The 12,498-nt window shown below is 47.7% G+C and overlaps 5 protein-coding genes across 5 annotated transcripts; 2 read left to right on the top strand and 3 right to left on the bottom strand.

The window, feature by feature from the left end:
- The first annotated feature begins 2,485 nt into the window (after window positions 1–2,485).
- Window positions 2,486–4,521, top strand: BC939DRAFT_470120 (40s ribosomal protein S6). Its single transcript, XM_051558084.1, has 4 exons — window positions 2,486–2,512; window positions 3,061–3,125; window positions 3,439–3,802; window positions 4,114–4,521. The coding sequence occupies exons 1-4, from the start codon at window positions 2,507–2,509 to the stop codon at window positions 4,399–4,401; spliced, it is 723 nt and encodes a 240-aa protein (XP_051406238.1). The 5' UTR covers window positions 2,486–2,506; the 3' UTR covers window positions 4,402–4,521.
- Window positions 4,522–4,678: 157 nt separating this feature from the next.
- On the top strand, window positions 4,679–6,099 carry BC939DRAFT_470119 (ubiquitin-conjugating enzyme/RWD-like protein). Its single transcript, XM_051558083.1, has 6 exons — window positions 4,679–4,912; window positions 5,149–5,199; window positions 5,345–5,477; window positions 5,580–5,727; window positions 5,831–5,915; window positions 6,007–6,099. The coding sequence occupies exons 1-6, from the start codon at window positions 4,830–4,832 to the stop codon at window positions 6,017–6,019; spliced, it is 513 nt and encodes a 170-aa protein (XP_051406237.1). The 5' UTR covers window positions 4,679–4,829; the 3' UTR covers window positions 6,020–6,099.
- Window positions 6,100–6,125: 26 nt separating this feature from the next.
- Window positions 6,126–7,884, bottom strand: BC939DRAFT_470116 (phospholipid methyltransferase-domain-containing protein). The gene is made up of 7 exons (XM_051558082.1): window positions 7,665–7,884; window positions 7,253–7,326; window positions 7,034–7,138; window positions 6,796–6,882; window positions 6,644–6,703; window positions 6,373–6,528; window positions 6,126–6,271 (listed from the first exon to the last, which is right to left on the bottom strand). Exons 1-7 carry the CDS (start codon window positions 7,771–7,773, stop codon window positions 6,224–6,226), a joined length of 639 nt encoding a protein of 212 aa, XP_051406236.1. The 5' UTR covers window positions 7,774–7,884; the 3' UTR covers window positions 6,126–6,223.
- Window positions 7,885–10,020, bottom strand: BC939DRAFT_470113 (uncharacterized protein). The gene is made up of 3 exons (XM_051558081.1): window positions 9,048–10,020; window positions 8,856–8,958; window positions 7,885–8,740 (listed from the first exon to the last, which is right to left on the bottom strand). The coding sequence occupies exons 1-3, from the start codon at window positions 9,987–9,989 to the stop codon at window positions 8,001–8,003; spliced, it is 1,785 nt and encodes a 594-aa protein (XP_051406235.1). The 5' UTR covers window positions 9,990–10,020; the 3' UTR covers window positions 7,885–8,000.
- A 65-nt stretch (window positions 10,021–10,085) lies between these two features.
- BC939DRAFT_470111 (endoribonuclease L-PSP) lies at window positions 10,086–11,177 on the bottom strand. The gene is made up of 4 exons (XM_051558080.1): window positions 11,086–11,177; window positions 10,866–10,963; window positions 10,597–10,725; window positions 10,086–10,481 (listed from the first exon to the last, which is right to left on the bottom strand). The coding sequence occupies exons 1-4, from the start codon at window positions 11,144–11,146 to the stop codon at window positions 10,380–10,382; spliced, it is 390 nt and encodes a 129-aa protein (XP_051406234.1). The 5' UTR covers window positions 11,147–11,177; the 3' UTR covers window positions 10,086–10,379.
- Between the last annotated feature and the right edge of the window lie 1,321 nt (window positions 11,178–12,498).

Raw genomic sequence — 12,498 nt, 5'->3', positions numbered from 1 at the left:
TCACGAGCACACTCCCGAGCGGAAGATCGATCCATCGTCTCTCGTGTCTTTGAAAACGATGCGAGAAGGAAAGGGCTGTCCTCTCCTTCTCCTTATTCTTTCTCTTCATCGACTCAACCGGATCAAGACAGCTGCATCATCTGGCTGTAGATTCCCGCTTCTGATTTCCATCTCTGTTTCCTTTGCGACAGGTCCCCTTTCCCTCCAAAACCACCCCTGGGATGGGAGGCGAAGGCCCCTCGGAGCATTTGCAGACCGTAATTGCTTTCAGCAACACGCACATCGTTTTTTTTCTTCGCCTCACTTTCCTTTGAACTGCCTCGGATTCAAACTGCTGAGCAGACCGAGCAACGTTTGACCAACCAGGAACGGAGGATCCCCGCTGCCTTTATCAACATGATAGTCTATCGTATTTGAAACCATCGTCCTCATGGAAATATAAACGTCCACAGACTGATAGACAAGGTGCGGGGTGGAAGCTGCTCTCATAGACGGTTCAGAACAAACAAGACGAAAAAGAAATGAGGGCTCTCTTTGATCAGCTCGCTCAAATCTGTCTCTTTTACTCCATAGTCCATCGTCCACCACCAACCTTTATTGTGTTTGGGCGTACAAACAAGGAAAATGAACTACACACACACATCCACATCCACTTACTGGCACAAAATACTTGTAGAGAGTGGGAGACAGTATGCACCAAAGCATGAAGATAGGAATGAAACGAAAAAAAAAAAAAAAAAAAAAAAAACCGTCGAACCAGGGGGAATAAAGAGGAAAAGCAGGCGTCTGTCAGCGTATGTTTGCAAGCACATATTTGCGCTGATGCAGGGTTAGAGTCCTTTCCGGCCTCGAGAAAAATGCTTGATCGGTGTGAGACATTGTGTATCTTGGTGTCCTGGGAGACATGAGACAATCGTTCCACGTTGAATCGGCTGCCAAAAGGATGCTCCCATTACAGAGAGAAAGGTTCGACGATATTGTTCTGAGTGCTTTAAGAAATGAAAGCGACTAAGGGGTGATCTGGACCGCAGCGCTGTGTTGAGTTGTCAGCATTTGTCAGATTCCACAACCAGCGTGGTTCCGTGCTCTTTACGACCTGTGAAAAAAAAAAATCGAATACAACAAATTGATCCGCAGCTGCGCAAATAGCCTCGAAGATGCCGCTGGCTAATAGATATGCTCTGTGAATTTGTGGAGGGTGCAACCATGGCCATGTTCGATCTGCACAATTGCTTGGTTGACCACCTGTCTGTCTGTCCTGGCAGAACACCATGGGTCCATTTTTCGCCCTGCTTGTTCATGGATTGCACATGCACCCTCCAGTCTGCTCGGCATTGACCTCTCCCTTTCAACTTGGATTGTTTTTTTGTACAGTACACACATTCATGCAAAACGGTCCCGTCCTTAGTAACCCACCATTCCATGAGGGTCTTGCATGCCTTTCCATCCGCTAGCATGCGGGCACTCGGGGTGTTATTGGCCTACCGGACTAACGGATAGCACAAGAGTTGACCCCTGTCAAAACGTTCATGTGCACCAAACTGTAAATTGGTGCTGATTGTTTGTATCCAATCGACTGATATTCAGTGTACTCACCGTCAAATACACCCTTTTTTTCACGAGACAGGGAATGGCTCAAAATGGAAGCGGCGGGAGGAACGGGGACATTGCCCCCCCACACCTATTCCAAGCGTCCGTGGTCGATTAGAGCGCGCGCACAGCATGTTGTGCACACTGTTTGGGCAGACGCTTATGTGATCATTGCCGCTGAGGGCATCGTTCAATTCCAGTCAAAGATAAAATCCCCATTCAGATGCTTGGTTCTCAGGACTACGAAAATTGACTCTATACACGATCTGATAGGCCAGTCCTGACGCGTTCGATCTCCGTAGGAAAACTAAAACGCGTTCCAAGACAATCGTGACAAGTGGACGTTCCGGGATTAATAGAGATGAATATAACTAGGATGTACATTTTTCATAACATGGCTGCAACAAGCTTTTTGTGTCTTCTTCTACCTTTCACTTTTTTTCTTTTTTTTTCTTTTTTTTTTTCTTTTCTTTTCTTACTATTTTTTTTTTTTTTTTTTTGACCATAACATTCAGATGTAGGATGAGGACCTCTTGCACTCATCAGAAGCCAGCATGCCTACGACGTTTACGGATGCATCCTAGGCTGCCTTGGCTCAAGAGAAATATAGGTCTGCTCCATCGAGTGATGAATTTTTGTTAAGAGTGACAAAAGCATTGGCTATTGCTAAAATGCAGTGCCGTTTATTGCATATCGCTATAGCACAACATAGAGCTGTATTGTGGCTTCTGAGATCTCTATCTTCAGTATTTTCGCATGCTATTCAAGCTGTGTCTTCTCGTAGTCAAGAGACGCGGCATTTGCTGGCTGCACACAACCTGGAAGTGCAGGAAGTACGTGGCTTAGAGCCAGATTTGGATATATCCCAGTGGAGCTAGAAAATGTTTTGCTCCCTCTTTTTGCTGGCCTTTACATAATGAAGGTGCGAACTCACGCATTGGATCCGTGCGACACCATATCATCCATCCATCCCTTGATTGCATCCAGGAACTACATCGCCGGACAACAATCTCAACTATCCACTGTCTCCATTCATCAGGACATCGCTAGCACCCATCAGCCATCCCCAGCGCCTTAAAATTCATGGCGGGACTATCGTCAAATAGATTTGACTCAAAAAGAAGCTAGATGTTCTATAACATGACTGAGGAATCATGGATCCGTCTTACCGATCGTTCTGCACAATGTTCGTGAATATTACTCGACAACCTGTTTGTATGGGGCTATGAATCCGAGCTGGACCTTCTACAACCATCAACTCCCTGCGCCAAAAAAAAGTCATCAAAGCGCTCTCAGTCTTTTCGGGATTAGTACGAAGGCGACAAGCGTTATCATAACACCCTCTACGACAATCCTTTCGGCTTCACCTCCACAGCCTTAGTTTCTTTATATCACACTATTCGTCGCCGACCCTTCAACAGGATTCCTCAACTGACGAATCTTTCTCTTTTTTTCCTTACCCTCAAACAGTTGAACATTGCCAACCCAGCCACTGGCTGCCAGAAGACCATCGATTTCGATGATGAGCGCAAGACGTAAGTTTTGTCGAGAAACGAATTCAGCAACGGCAGGATTAATAAGCACTTGGAGCAAGCATTTCGACTGTCCACAACATGGGACCAAACAAGGTGCAGGGCGTTGATCAGCCGAAGTGCTCGAACTTGAACAGGCTGCAGCGGATTCTATTTGTTTCAGTGAGGCAGTCCCGCCTCAATGGCGTATCAACTATGCTCACCAACTTGAACAACAACCAAAGCCTTTAACAACACACGGAAGACGCAGCAGTGCTTACAGGCGGCGACTAACCTCTGACCTGGACCCCTGTCTTTTCGGCGCTATATTATATAGCCGCATCTTCTACGACAAGCGCATCTCCGCTGAGGTCGCCGTCGACTCCCTCGGCGACGAGTTCAAGGGCTACGTCTTCCGCATCACCGGAGGTAACGACAAGCAGGGTTTCCCCATGAAGCAGGGTGTCCTCCTCCCCTCCCGTGTCCGCCTCCTGTTGTCCAAGGGCCACTCGTGCTACCGCCCCCGCCGCACTGGTGAGCGCAAGCGCAAGTCTGTCCGTGGATGCATCGTCGCTTCCGACATGTCTGTCCTCTCCGTCACCATCGTCAAGCAGGGTGAGCAGGACCTTCCCGGCCTCACTGACACCACCGTCCCCAAGCGTCTCGGACCCAAGCGTGCCAACCACATCCGCAAGTTCTTCGTACGTACAATTGAACAGACAGTCAAAATATGGATCGGAAGAAATGCATCATTGGGATGCACAGGATCATTGCCCGCAGGCCATATCTTTTTAGTGAATGAAGGGAGCACAGAGCAAACAGACTTGGAGAAGACTATCGAGGAGCATATCGGGACTATATTCAGTATGCCGGTCATCTCAAATTATGACTTTTTCGGTCCTAACAAACACGGCCTTCTACCATCGGATATTGGGAAGTACAAACTCCATTGCGGTGAAAAGTATGTGCTGACCATATTTTGTCTTCCTTTTGTGACTTTCCCCGTCTTTAGAACTTGACCAAGGATGATGATGTCCGCAAGTTTGTCATCCGTCGCGAGGTTCAGCCTAAGAACCCCGAGAAGAAGCCCTACACCAAGGCCCCCAAGATCCAGCGTTTGGTCACCCCCGTTGTCCTTCAGCGCAAGCGCCACATCTTGGCTCTCAAGAAGCGTCGTGCCGAGAACGCCAAGGAGGCCGAGTCCGACTACAAGGCTCTTCTTGCCAAGCGTGTCAAGGAGGCTGCCGAGAAGCGCCAGGAGGTCAAGAAGCGTCGTGCTTCCTCCCTCCACAAGGCTTAAGTTTATTGTTTTGTTCTCCTTCAAAAATGTATAAACTTCCCATCAACTTTTAGCTGAATGGCCCAAATTGAAAAAAAAAGAAAAAAAAATGAAGCGTGTTGTGCTGTTTGTTGTAAAGGATATGTTCTCTCCCTCTTCTGTTGCTGTGCGCATGGTGGTATGGCTGGTTGTATGGCTGAATACAAAAAAAATTGGTGGCAAAGATTGTCGACGGTCACATGGCGATGGAGGCCAAAAGCGGCCTGGCTTTGTTTTCTCTTTCCCTACTCCTTCTTTCGAGCACTTCTCCATATACCCTTGGACTCCCACTCCTCCAACCCATACACCTTCCTCCACAGCTGACTTCCATCCATCTCCTTGCTTGCCCTTTATCCCTGTATCTCCCGTTTGTTTATCATTCAATTGCTTGCTACTTCAGTTCCACAAATATGAGCTCTCCAACCGCACGAGCCACCAACACGACCGTGAAGAAAAAGACTGTAACGACTTCTTTGAGCAGCAGCGCCAAACGGTACGTTGATCAGTTGATGTGCCTCGAGGAGCTCTGTACCAGCATCGTTGTCCAGAGATATCAAAACCTGTTTGCTCCCTTTTTCATTCCTTCAGCGGCATGTCGCAGAATGGAACGAATGAATGAAGAGGAGCCGTGCTCACCTGCTATACAGCTCGCATACCCGGATAATTGACGGCGAGAGGGTAGAGAAAGTATCATCAGCCTTATATTTGTTTCTCCAATGCTGTATGTAGCATACAAAAGGAATTGGCGGAGATCAACTTGGATCCACCCTCGAACTGCAGGTACATATATAATATACTTGGATTATCCTGGACGCTCTCGTGACATGTGTAACAAGGACGGTGGCCGTAGTCTGTGCACGTTCTCTCAAGCTCATGAACCATCCATTGACTTTATCTTCCAACAACCTTTCTATCGATATTGCAGCGCGGGACCCAAAGGAGACAACCTGTACGAATGGGTAGCGACGATCATGGGTCCGAGTGGATCACCCTATGCCACGGGCGTCTACTTTCTCGACATTCACTTTCCTCAGGATTACCCCTTCAAGCCTCCAAAGGTGAATGAGACATTCCTCAATGCACCTATTAAAAAATTACCTGTGCGGTGAACGCTAGCACTGACAAGGATCCCTGCTTCTTTCGCCTATGACATTTATCAGATCATATTTCGCACCCGGATCTACCACTGCAACATCAACAACCAAGGCCAGATCTGCCTAGACACCTTGAAGGACAATTGGTCGCCCGCCTTGACTATCTCGAAGGTTCTGCTTTCGATCTGCTCGCTTTTGACGGATGCCAATCCTCGTAAGTGATGCCTTTCCCCCTTCCGACTGAACCAGCGATTCATTGTCGCACGGTGATAAGACTGTGCTAACCGTGAATTATTGCGACGTCTGCATCTGTTTAGATGATCCTTTAGTTGCCAGTATCGCCAACCAGTACCTGAATGACCGGGAGGAACATGATCGAATTGCGAAAGATTGGGCCAAGAGGTACGCTTATGCTCAAATGTCTGCCTTCTAATATCTGCTGACTGAGGCGGGTTCTAACTAATACTGCTTTTTTTGATTGTTTGATGAATAGGTATGCCAGCTAGATAGCATGCGCAAACCTCTATATGGGACCTTTTCTATCTTCGATCTATTAAATATGAATGACTAAAGTTTCAGATCTGTTGGCATGCATCGTCTGCGCATCATTTTGTGCGAAATCAGAACATCCTTTATTTATGTTTCTATCGAGATTCCATTGGCTGTGTACATTCCTTTGCCACGCGCCTTCGCCTCTACGGGTTGGTTTTTTAGTCCGATTTTGTCTTTTGAGAGTAAATGCGTTTCATGTGAGGACCCTAGATTGCGTGATACAAGTGAGTAGCAATGTTAGGGACATCAAACTACATTGCCATCTCAAAAACATGGCGGAAGATCGTTACCGGGCGTCAATTCATACCTCAAAGAACATGACCGAGATCCAGAAGATAATGTACATGTCGATGGCGAGGACGTATCCGATAACCGATTGATAGTAGATCGCAGTTCCAACGAGAGACAAAGTCGTGCCGACATATTGTGGGTCGCCCATGTACTTGTATGGACCGTCTGTAACCTGTTTAAAAAAATAAAAAAATCCGTATATTCGTTATTAGTCCCCTTCAAAAAAAAAAAAAAGAGGGGAGGGGGAAGGAAGGAAGGCGAGGTGAGGCAGGAGTGAGCTGACTTACGGGAGCATCAAACAAGAATCCAAAGCTGTCGCCGTTGTACATTCCCTTGATTCCGAGCGACTATTGTGACAAGAAAGAGGTTGTTTTTGGTGAGGAAAGAGTTCATGCCATGTGAATATGAATTCCAGGTGCCAGAGATCTGGGCGACTTACGTTCAAGGTCCAGAGGTTCAAGAGAAATCCGGTAATAAAGCAAACAGACCCAACGACTGTCGCGACCGCGGCAGGAAAGATAACCAGCTGAATTTGTTTTGTTTTGTTTTAAAGGACAATTGGAAAGTACAAAAAAAAAAAAAAAAAAAAAAAAAAAGACGCGTCAGAACGATAACTTCTTCTCAATGCACAAATGAGAGTTGACATGATTATTTAAGAACGAAGCAGGGACACATACTGATCCAGCATCAGGTGCAACAGCGAGGTGAATAAAATGGTCGCGGATCAGGGCGCTCAGGACCAAGTAAACGGCGTAGACGTAAATCGCGTTCTTGCCAATAATCTATTTTGTGCATACAGGGGATGGAATGAGAATCAAAGTTTGGTTGACTCTACTTTTTTTTCGTGGGGGAAAAAGACGAGAACAAACTATCACGTGGAGATTTGTACTCTTTACCTTGGTAAACTGGTGAGTGTTGTACTCGAAGCGAGCGGTCAGGTTGTAGTTGGCGACGTGCAGGATCATGGCCACTGAATCGTTTGTAGAGAGAAGACAAACAGATAAAGGATGAATCCAGGATCTATCACCAGTATTTAATCCGCGATATCCTGATCAATTGAATCGTCGATCACTTTTTCGCCCCATGTTTTTTTTTTTTTTTTCTTCCTTGGTGTTCATCCAAGCATGCTAGACGTTACAATCTTCGATGTTGGAACTCCTGTATCTCCTCCACTTGAACAGCCGTCTTAGTATCCTCAGGATCGTCAGCTTCCATAATAATCCTGCATCACCCTTGGTATTTTCCAGGGATACGCGGATAAAAAAGTATTGTCGGGGTTTAGTGTTTGAATGAAAAAGAACAGCTTACGGATGGCGACCTGGCATGGCGGGGTGTTGATCTTGCTCCAGAGAAACTCCACAAACTCGGGCGACTGCAGGCCTGCAACAGAGAACTCGAATGAAGTAGGGACACCCATGGCGGTTAGATTTCAGAGTAAAAAAAGAGGGAAGGTGATCAAGGACAACGGAGCCCACAGACGCAGAAAAGAAAGAAACGTTGGGGATTGCAGCAGTGGGACTGCCCAAGCGCGTGTTCAACTTGGAATAATGACACATGTGTGCGTCCATGCGTTCGACTCCACGTAGACGCGACTTTATTTGAAATTGAAGGAGAGGGGTATTTGAGATTTGGCGCGGATCAGATCTACGCGGCTTCCGTATCCGCTGCGGTGTCCTCCTTCGCCTGCTGCTCTACATCGTTGCCGCCTTCTTCATTATATTCGTCCTGATCGTCATCCCCAAAATCAAAGCCGAACGAGAAACCAGCCCTGGTCTGTTCGGCACTCTCGTTATCTGTTCCAACGTTATAAAGACCGCTCCCCAGCTTCGCCTGCTCCCAGAACGACAGCTGCTCTTGTGTGTTATCTGTGTGCTCCTGACCTCCTTTACACCTCTTGATGGTCTTGGACAACTGTTCGATCTCTTGCTCATGCTTGATCCACATGTCTAACAATCGTTGCCGTCTTTTGGTTTCTTCATCGCTCAGCTGTAGCTCTAAATCCTGTTTCGCGCCCTTGTCCTTATCCTCGTCCTCCTCTGCAGGGCCATCAGGAATCCAATTGCTCTTGAAAAAGGCCTCCTTGAATTCCTCATACAATCCTTCCCTGCGCTCATCCGCAACGCCTGAGACCTGATCGCGCTTGAAATACAAGAACTGCATGGTCTCCTTCAAGTTTTGGGATCCGACATAGTTCTGAGTGACGGCAATGCAATCTTCAAGATTCACGACAGCATGCCACCACCCTCTCGGGACGAACATGATCTCGCCCTCGCGACAGATCCCTTCCAAAGGTCGATCTGCTGCATCATCCGGCAGTTGAGTTGAGGCGTAAAAGTTGCTGAACCATTCCATGAGGGATACTGGCGATGTGACCTCGGACTCGTCTTGTAGAGAGGAGTCGATATGAGAACAAAAATAGAGTCATGTTAAATACTTTTGCAAATCCATAGAACCTGCTTTCACTGCTGCAACATAGTAATAAAGTCCTCTGCATGCTACCTTCGTTAGTAAAAACGCCAGGAGGCAGGATATGAGGCGGGAACATGATCCATTTCTTAGACCCAGTGATGACAGCGTTCCATGCAGACGTCGCATTGGGGTCCTATCAAAAATCAATACGAGAAAATCGTTGAGCGGGCTATTTCTTTGCTGCCATGAGCAATGGGAGGGCCCACGAAGCAGCGAAGGTACCTTGTGAAAAGTCGATCCAGATCGTGCAGGTCCGACAATAAGCCATCGATAATCCGGCCGTTTCTCTCCCATCATTCCAAAAAAGTCCTCCCGAAAGTACACAGGCACCTCCATGTCGTCCAAAATGCTTTCGCACCGCTCGCCAAACATTTTGTCAAACAGATAGAGTGGACTCTCATCCTTGGTTCCTTGTGCATACTTGAAGTAGTTCCTCATGGTCATATCTACGGACTCTGCTCTCAAAACCGAATCCGGCCACCTATTCAAAAAATATTCTGTCGACCATTTCGTCCTGGCAGGCCAATGCTGTGCCCCATCCGTGATGATCACTGGTCTCCCTGGATGTTCATACTCCTGGATGAATTGCTCCAACGTCAATCCAGATCGACGATCGATATTCTCAACAGCCGTATAAGGTTCCATCCCGATGGCGGCACAATAAAACGGCTGGAACAGCACGTCCGAATAAAACGTCTTTAACTTCATCGCCTCCCTGTTCTGAAGGATGCGCGATGTGTCATACTGTAGGTCCGATCGCTTCAGAAACGTAGCTCTCCAGCTATCATCCTGCCATTCCCAATCGCCTCCGAATCGATCGATTGTCAATGTCTTCCACATATCGTCTAGATGTGTCAGACCATAGAGGACTCGTGAGGTGGCGCCCAGGGTCAAGAGATCCTGGGGAGACATGAGGTTCAAAACTTCCATAATGATCTCATCTGTAAATCGAGAGAGTCGGCCGAGAGAAGGGCCTCGACAAGATCCGGAGAAATCTGACCGGGTGGCATCCATGTAGTAGTTGCCGAGGGGTTTGATACCGAGCGGATGTTGCAGGGACATGAAATGCTTGGTCGTCATTTTGGGCTTTTCATGGCGGATAATGAAACGCTGTTTCTTCGCCAGCGGCTGCCTCAACGTCGACGGTGCTTCGTGTGTCGGCATTCCAGGCAGCTGATTCCTTGTGGGTGTGAAGGAGATGTGTATACATTTGCAAAAGAAAAAAAAATGTTTATTTGGGTCTACCAGTCACTAGCGCCACCAACTTCGTGCAGCACAGCACAGCACCCCCATTCCAGCATCGCTCAGGCACAAGGGTGCTTTGGTAGTCTCCTGCATCCATATCATAGACATAGTAACTGAGGTCCAGGAAAGCAGCCACACTCTATTGCATTAAATGCCTGATCTTCCTTATATACATGCTATTTTATTGTGTAAGAGTCGCTGAAGTGCTTTCTATATGCCCATATGCGAAGACACTGGACTGGTCCTTACAATGTCCAAATATATAGCAGACAGTCGAATCCCAAACACGCTCTCTCCGTGAGGTCTTTCTTAAGCGGAAACGGTAGCAATGCACTCAATCTCAACAAGGACGTCCTTGGGGAGACGAGCAACCTCAACGCAGGAGCGAGCAGGAAGAGCGCCACCCATGTTCTAGAATGACAAAAAAAATAAAAAAAAGGGCGAATAAATTGAGTGCAAGGTTCATGTAGGATTCATTTCCACAATCGCGACGTCTCTCAATGCGATACATGTTTCAAGTATGTACCTTGGCGTAGATCTTGTTAACGGCATCAAAGTCCTTCAAGTCCTTCAAGAACACGGTCGTCTTAACGATCTGGGCGAACGACGACTGAGAGGCCTGAAGAACTGCATCCATGTTGGCAAGGACTTGCTCCTGTATTATTTTTAATGTTCGATTCCGATAATGTATTAGAACGGAATACAGGACAGGATCAGTGTCACATAATCGACTGAATAATATGAGTCATGGAGCAGCCGATCTGTCCGGGCCACTCTCCAGAGCTTGTTACTTACAGTCTGGGCCTCGACACCCTCAGGAATAACACTCGTCTGGGGGTTAATTCCGATTGAGCCCGAGCAGAAGACGAAGCCGTTGGCAACAATGGCCTGAGCTATGTATATTAATGTGAGAAACCCAAGGTGGAAGAGTAACAAAAGGGTCAAATGAGCGTGGGAATCGGCGTGGAAGTAACTGTGTAACGGTCGAATTGTGGCGAATAGAGCAGCTGCTTACAGTAGGGGCCGAGAGCAGCAGGAGCACTCTCGCTTTGGACGATCTTGTGGACGGTGGTCATGATTGCTGATGAGTGAGGTTTTTAACAAATGGAAGTGGAGTGGAGAGAAGAGTGAAGAATGATGGCTCGCGTCTTTTATGGTACCAATCAACGCGCGTCACATTCTCTGCATTATCTTTAGACAGATGGGAGGGACATGTCCAAAAATTTCCACAAACCATGTCCTCGCCACGGCTTGATTCTGCAGCCATTGGTCAAGCCAAGTAGACGGTTGACTTGGCGAAGCGCTGGAAATGCTTCTGCGCAGGAGATCCATCGTCTCGCTACGTTGTTCCCTTGCCTTGTCGCGTGCACGCGTACTGTGCTCCACGCGCCTCCTTATCGCACTCTTGGATCCAGGACGGCGTCTTCTACGATAGATCCCCGTCATTCACAAAGGTATCCTCGATCCATGGAAAGATAAGGCGCTGGAGCTGTAACGGCGGCGTCACTAGATCGTGCTCAATAAAGTACGGATCGTCTTTCTTGATATGAGCCATGCAGAACGCTTCGATCATAGGCAACTTGGGAGCATAATAAGACTCCATAGGGTCCATACTCCAGTGGGCGAGGCGTCGGATGCGGTCAAGGCCCAAGCCGAGGTGGTATGCCTCTGACGTCCCAGCATGGCATCCGGCATGGGTGACTTTGAGAGAGTACACTTGGCAGGCGCGCATGACCTACACAGCGATATCGTTCTGGGCTTGGTTTGAAATGGCCTTTGTTCGGTTATTGAGAATCTCCTGGAGAATTCCGCCCGACCTGAGGACTCGGATAGAGTGCCAATCATCCGCGTCAGAGAAGTTAGGAACGGGCTCGTTCTCTACCTGGAGGAAAATTAATAACATGGAATGGTCAGAATGAAATGGTAACATGGCGCAAAGCTTGAAATAAAGCATGGCATTTACTGGACTGATACAATCGGATGCTTACTTGAAAACGCTCAAAGCATGTAGTATCCAAATGCAGCAATTGTACAGCGAACGAAGTTCCGGTGGTGGTATGCTACTGTATACATGTTGACGCCGCGCTGGTTGGGCTTTCCTCTTGGTAGAGATAAGACAATCCCTAAAGCCAGGGCCGATCCAGGGGCGTTATGTCGCGTTTGAACGCTAGAGACGTCGGACGGCATCAGATTGCGCATGTCCTCGTCACGTAGCAGCATATGGCACCGTGCTAGTATGTTCAAATGCTCGCGAATGTGCGGAAACCGTGCTTGACTGTATACGCGCTTGCCCGCCCCCTGGGTACCAGGAGCTTCCACCATGTGAATGAAACCATCTAGATAAGCTGTTTCGCCGTACACGGGTCGCGTACGGAGCAGGCGCTTGTACGCGTCTCACCGTTTGTTGTTTTCGTATAGCCCAAGTTTT

This window comes from Gamsiella multidivaricata (genome assembly GCF_025024155.1).
Source record: "Gamsiella multidivaricata strain RSA 2152 chromosome Unknown BC939scaffold_138, whole genome shotgun sequence".
NCBI lineage: Eukaryota > Fungi > Mortierellomycota > Mortierellomycetes > Mortierellales > Mortierellaceae > Gamsiella > Gamsiella multidivaricata.
The sequence above is the reverse complement of the archived record's forward strand: the minus strand, read 5'-3'. Positions and strand labels throughout refer to the sequence as shown.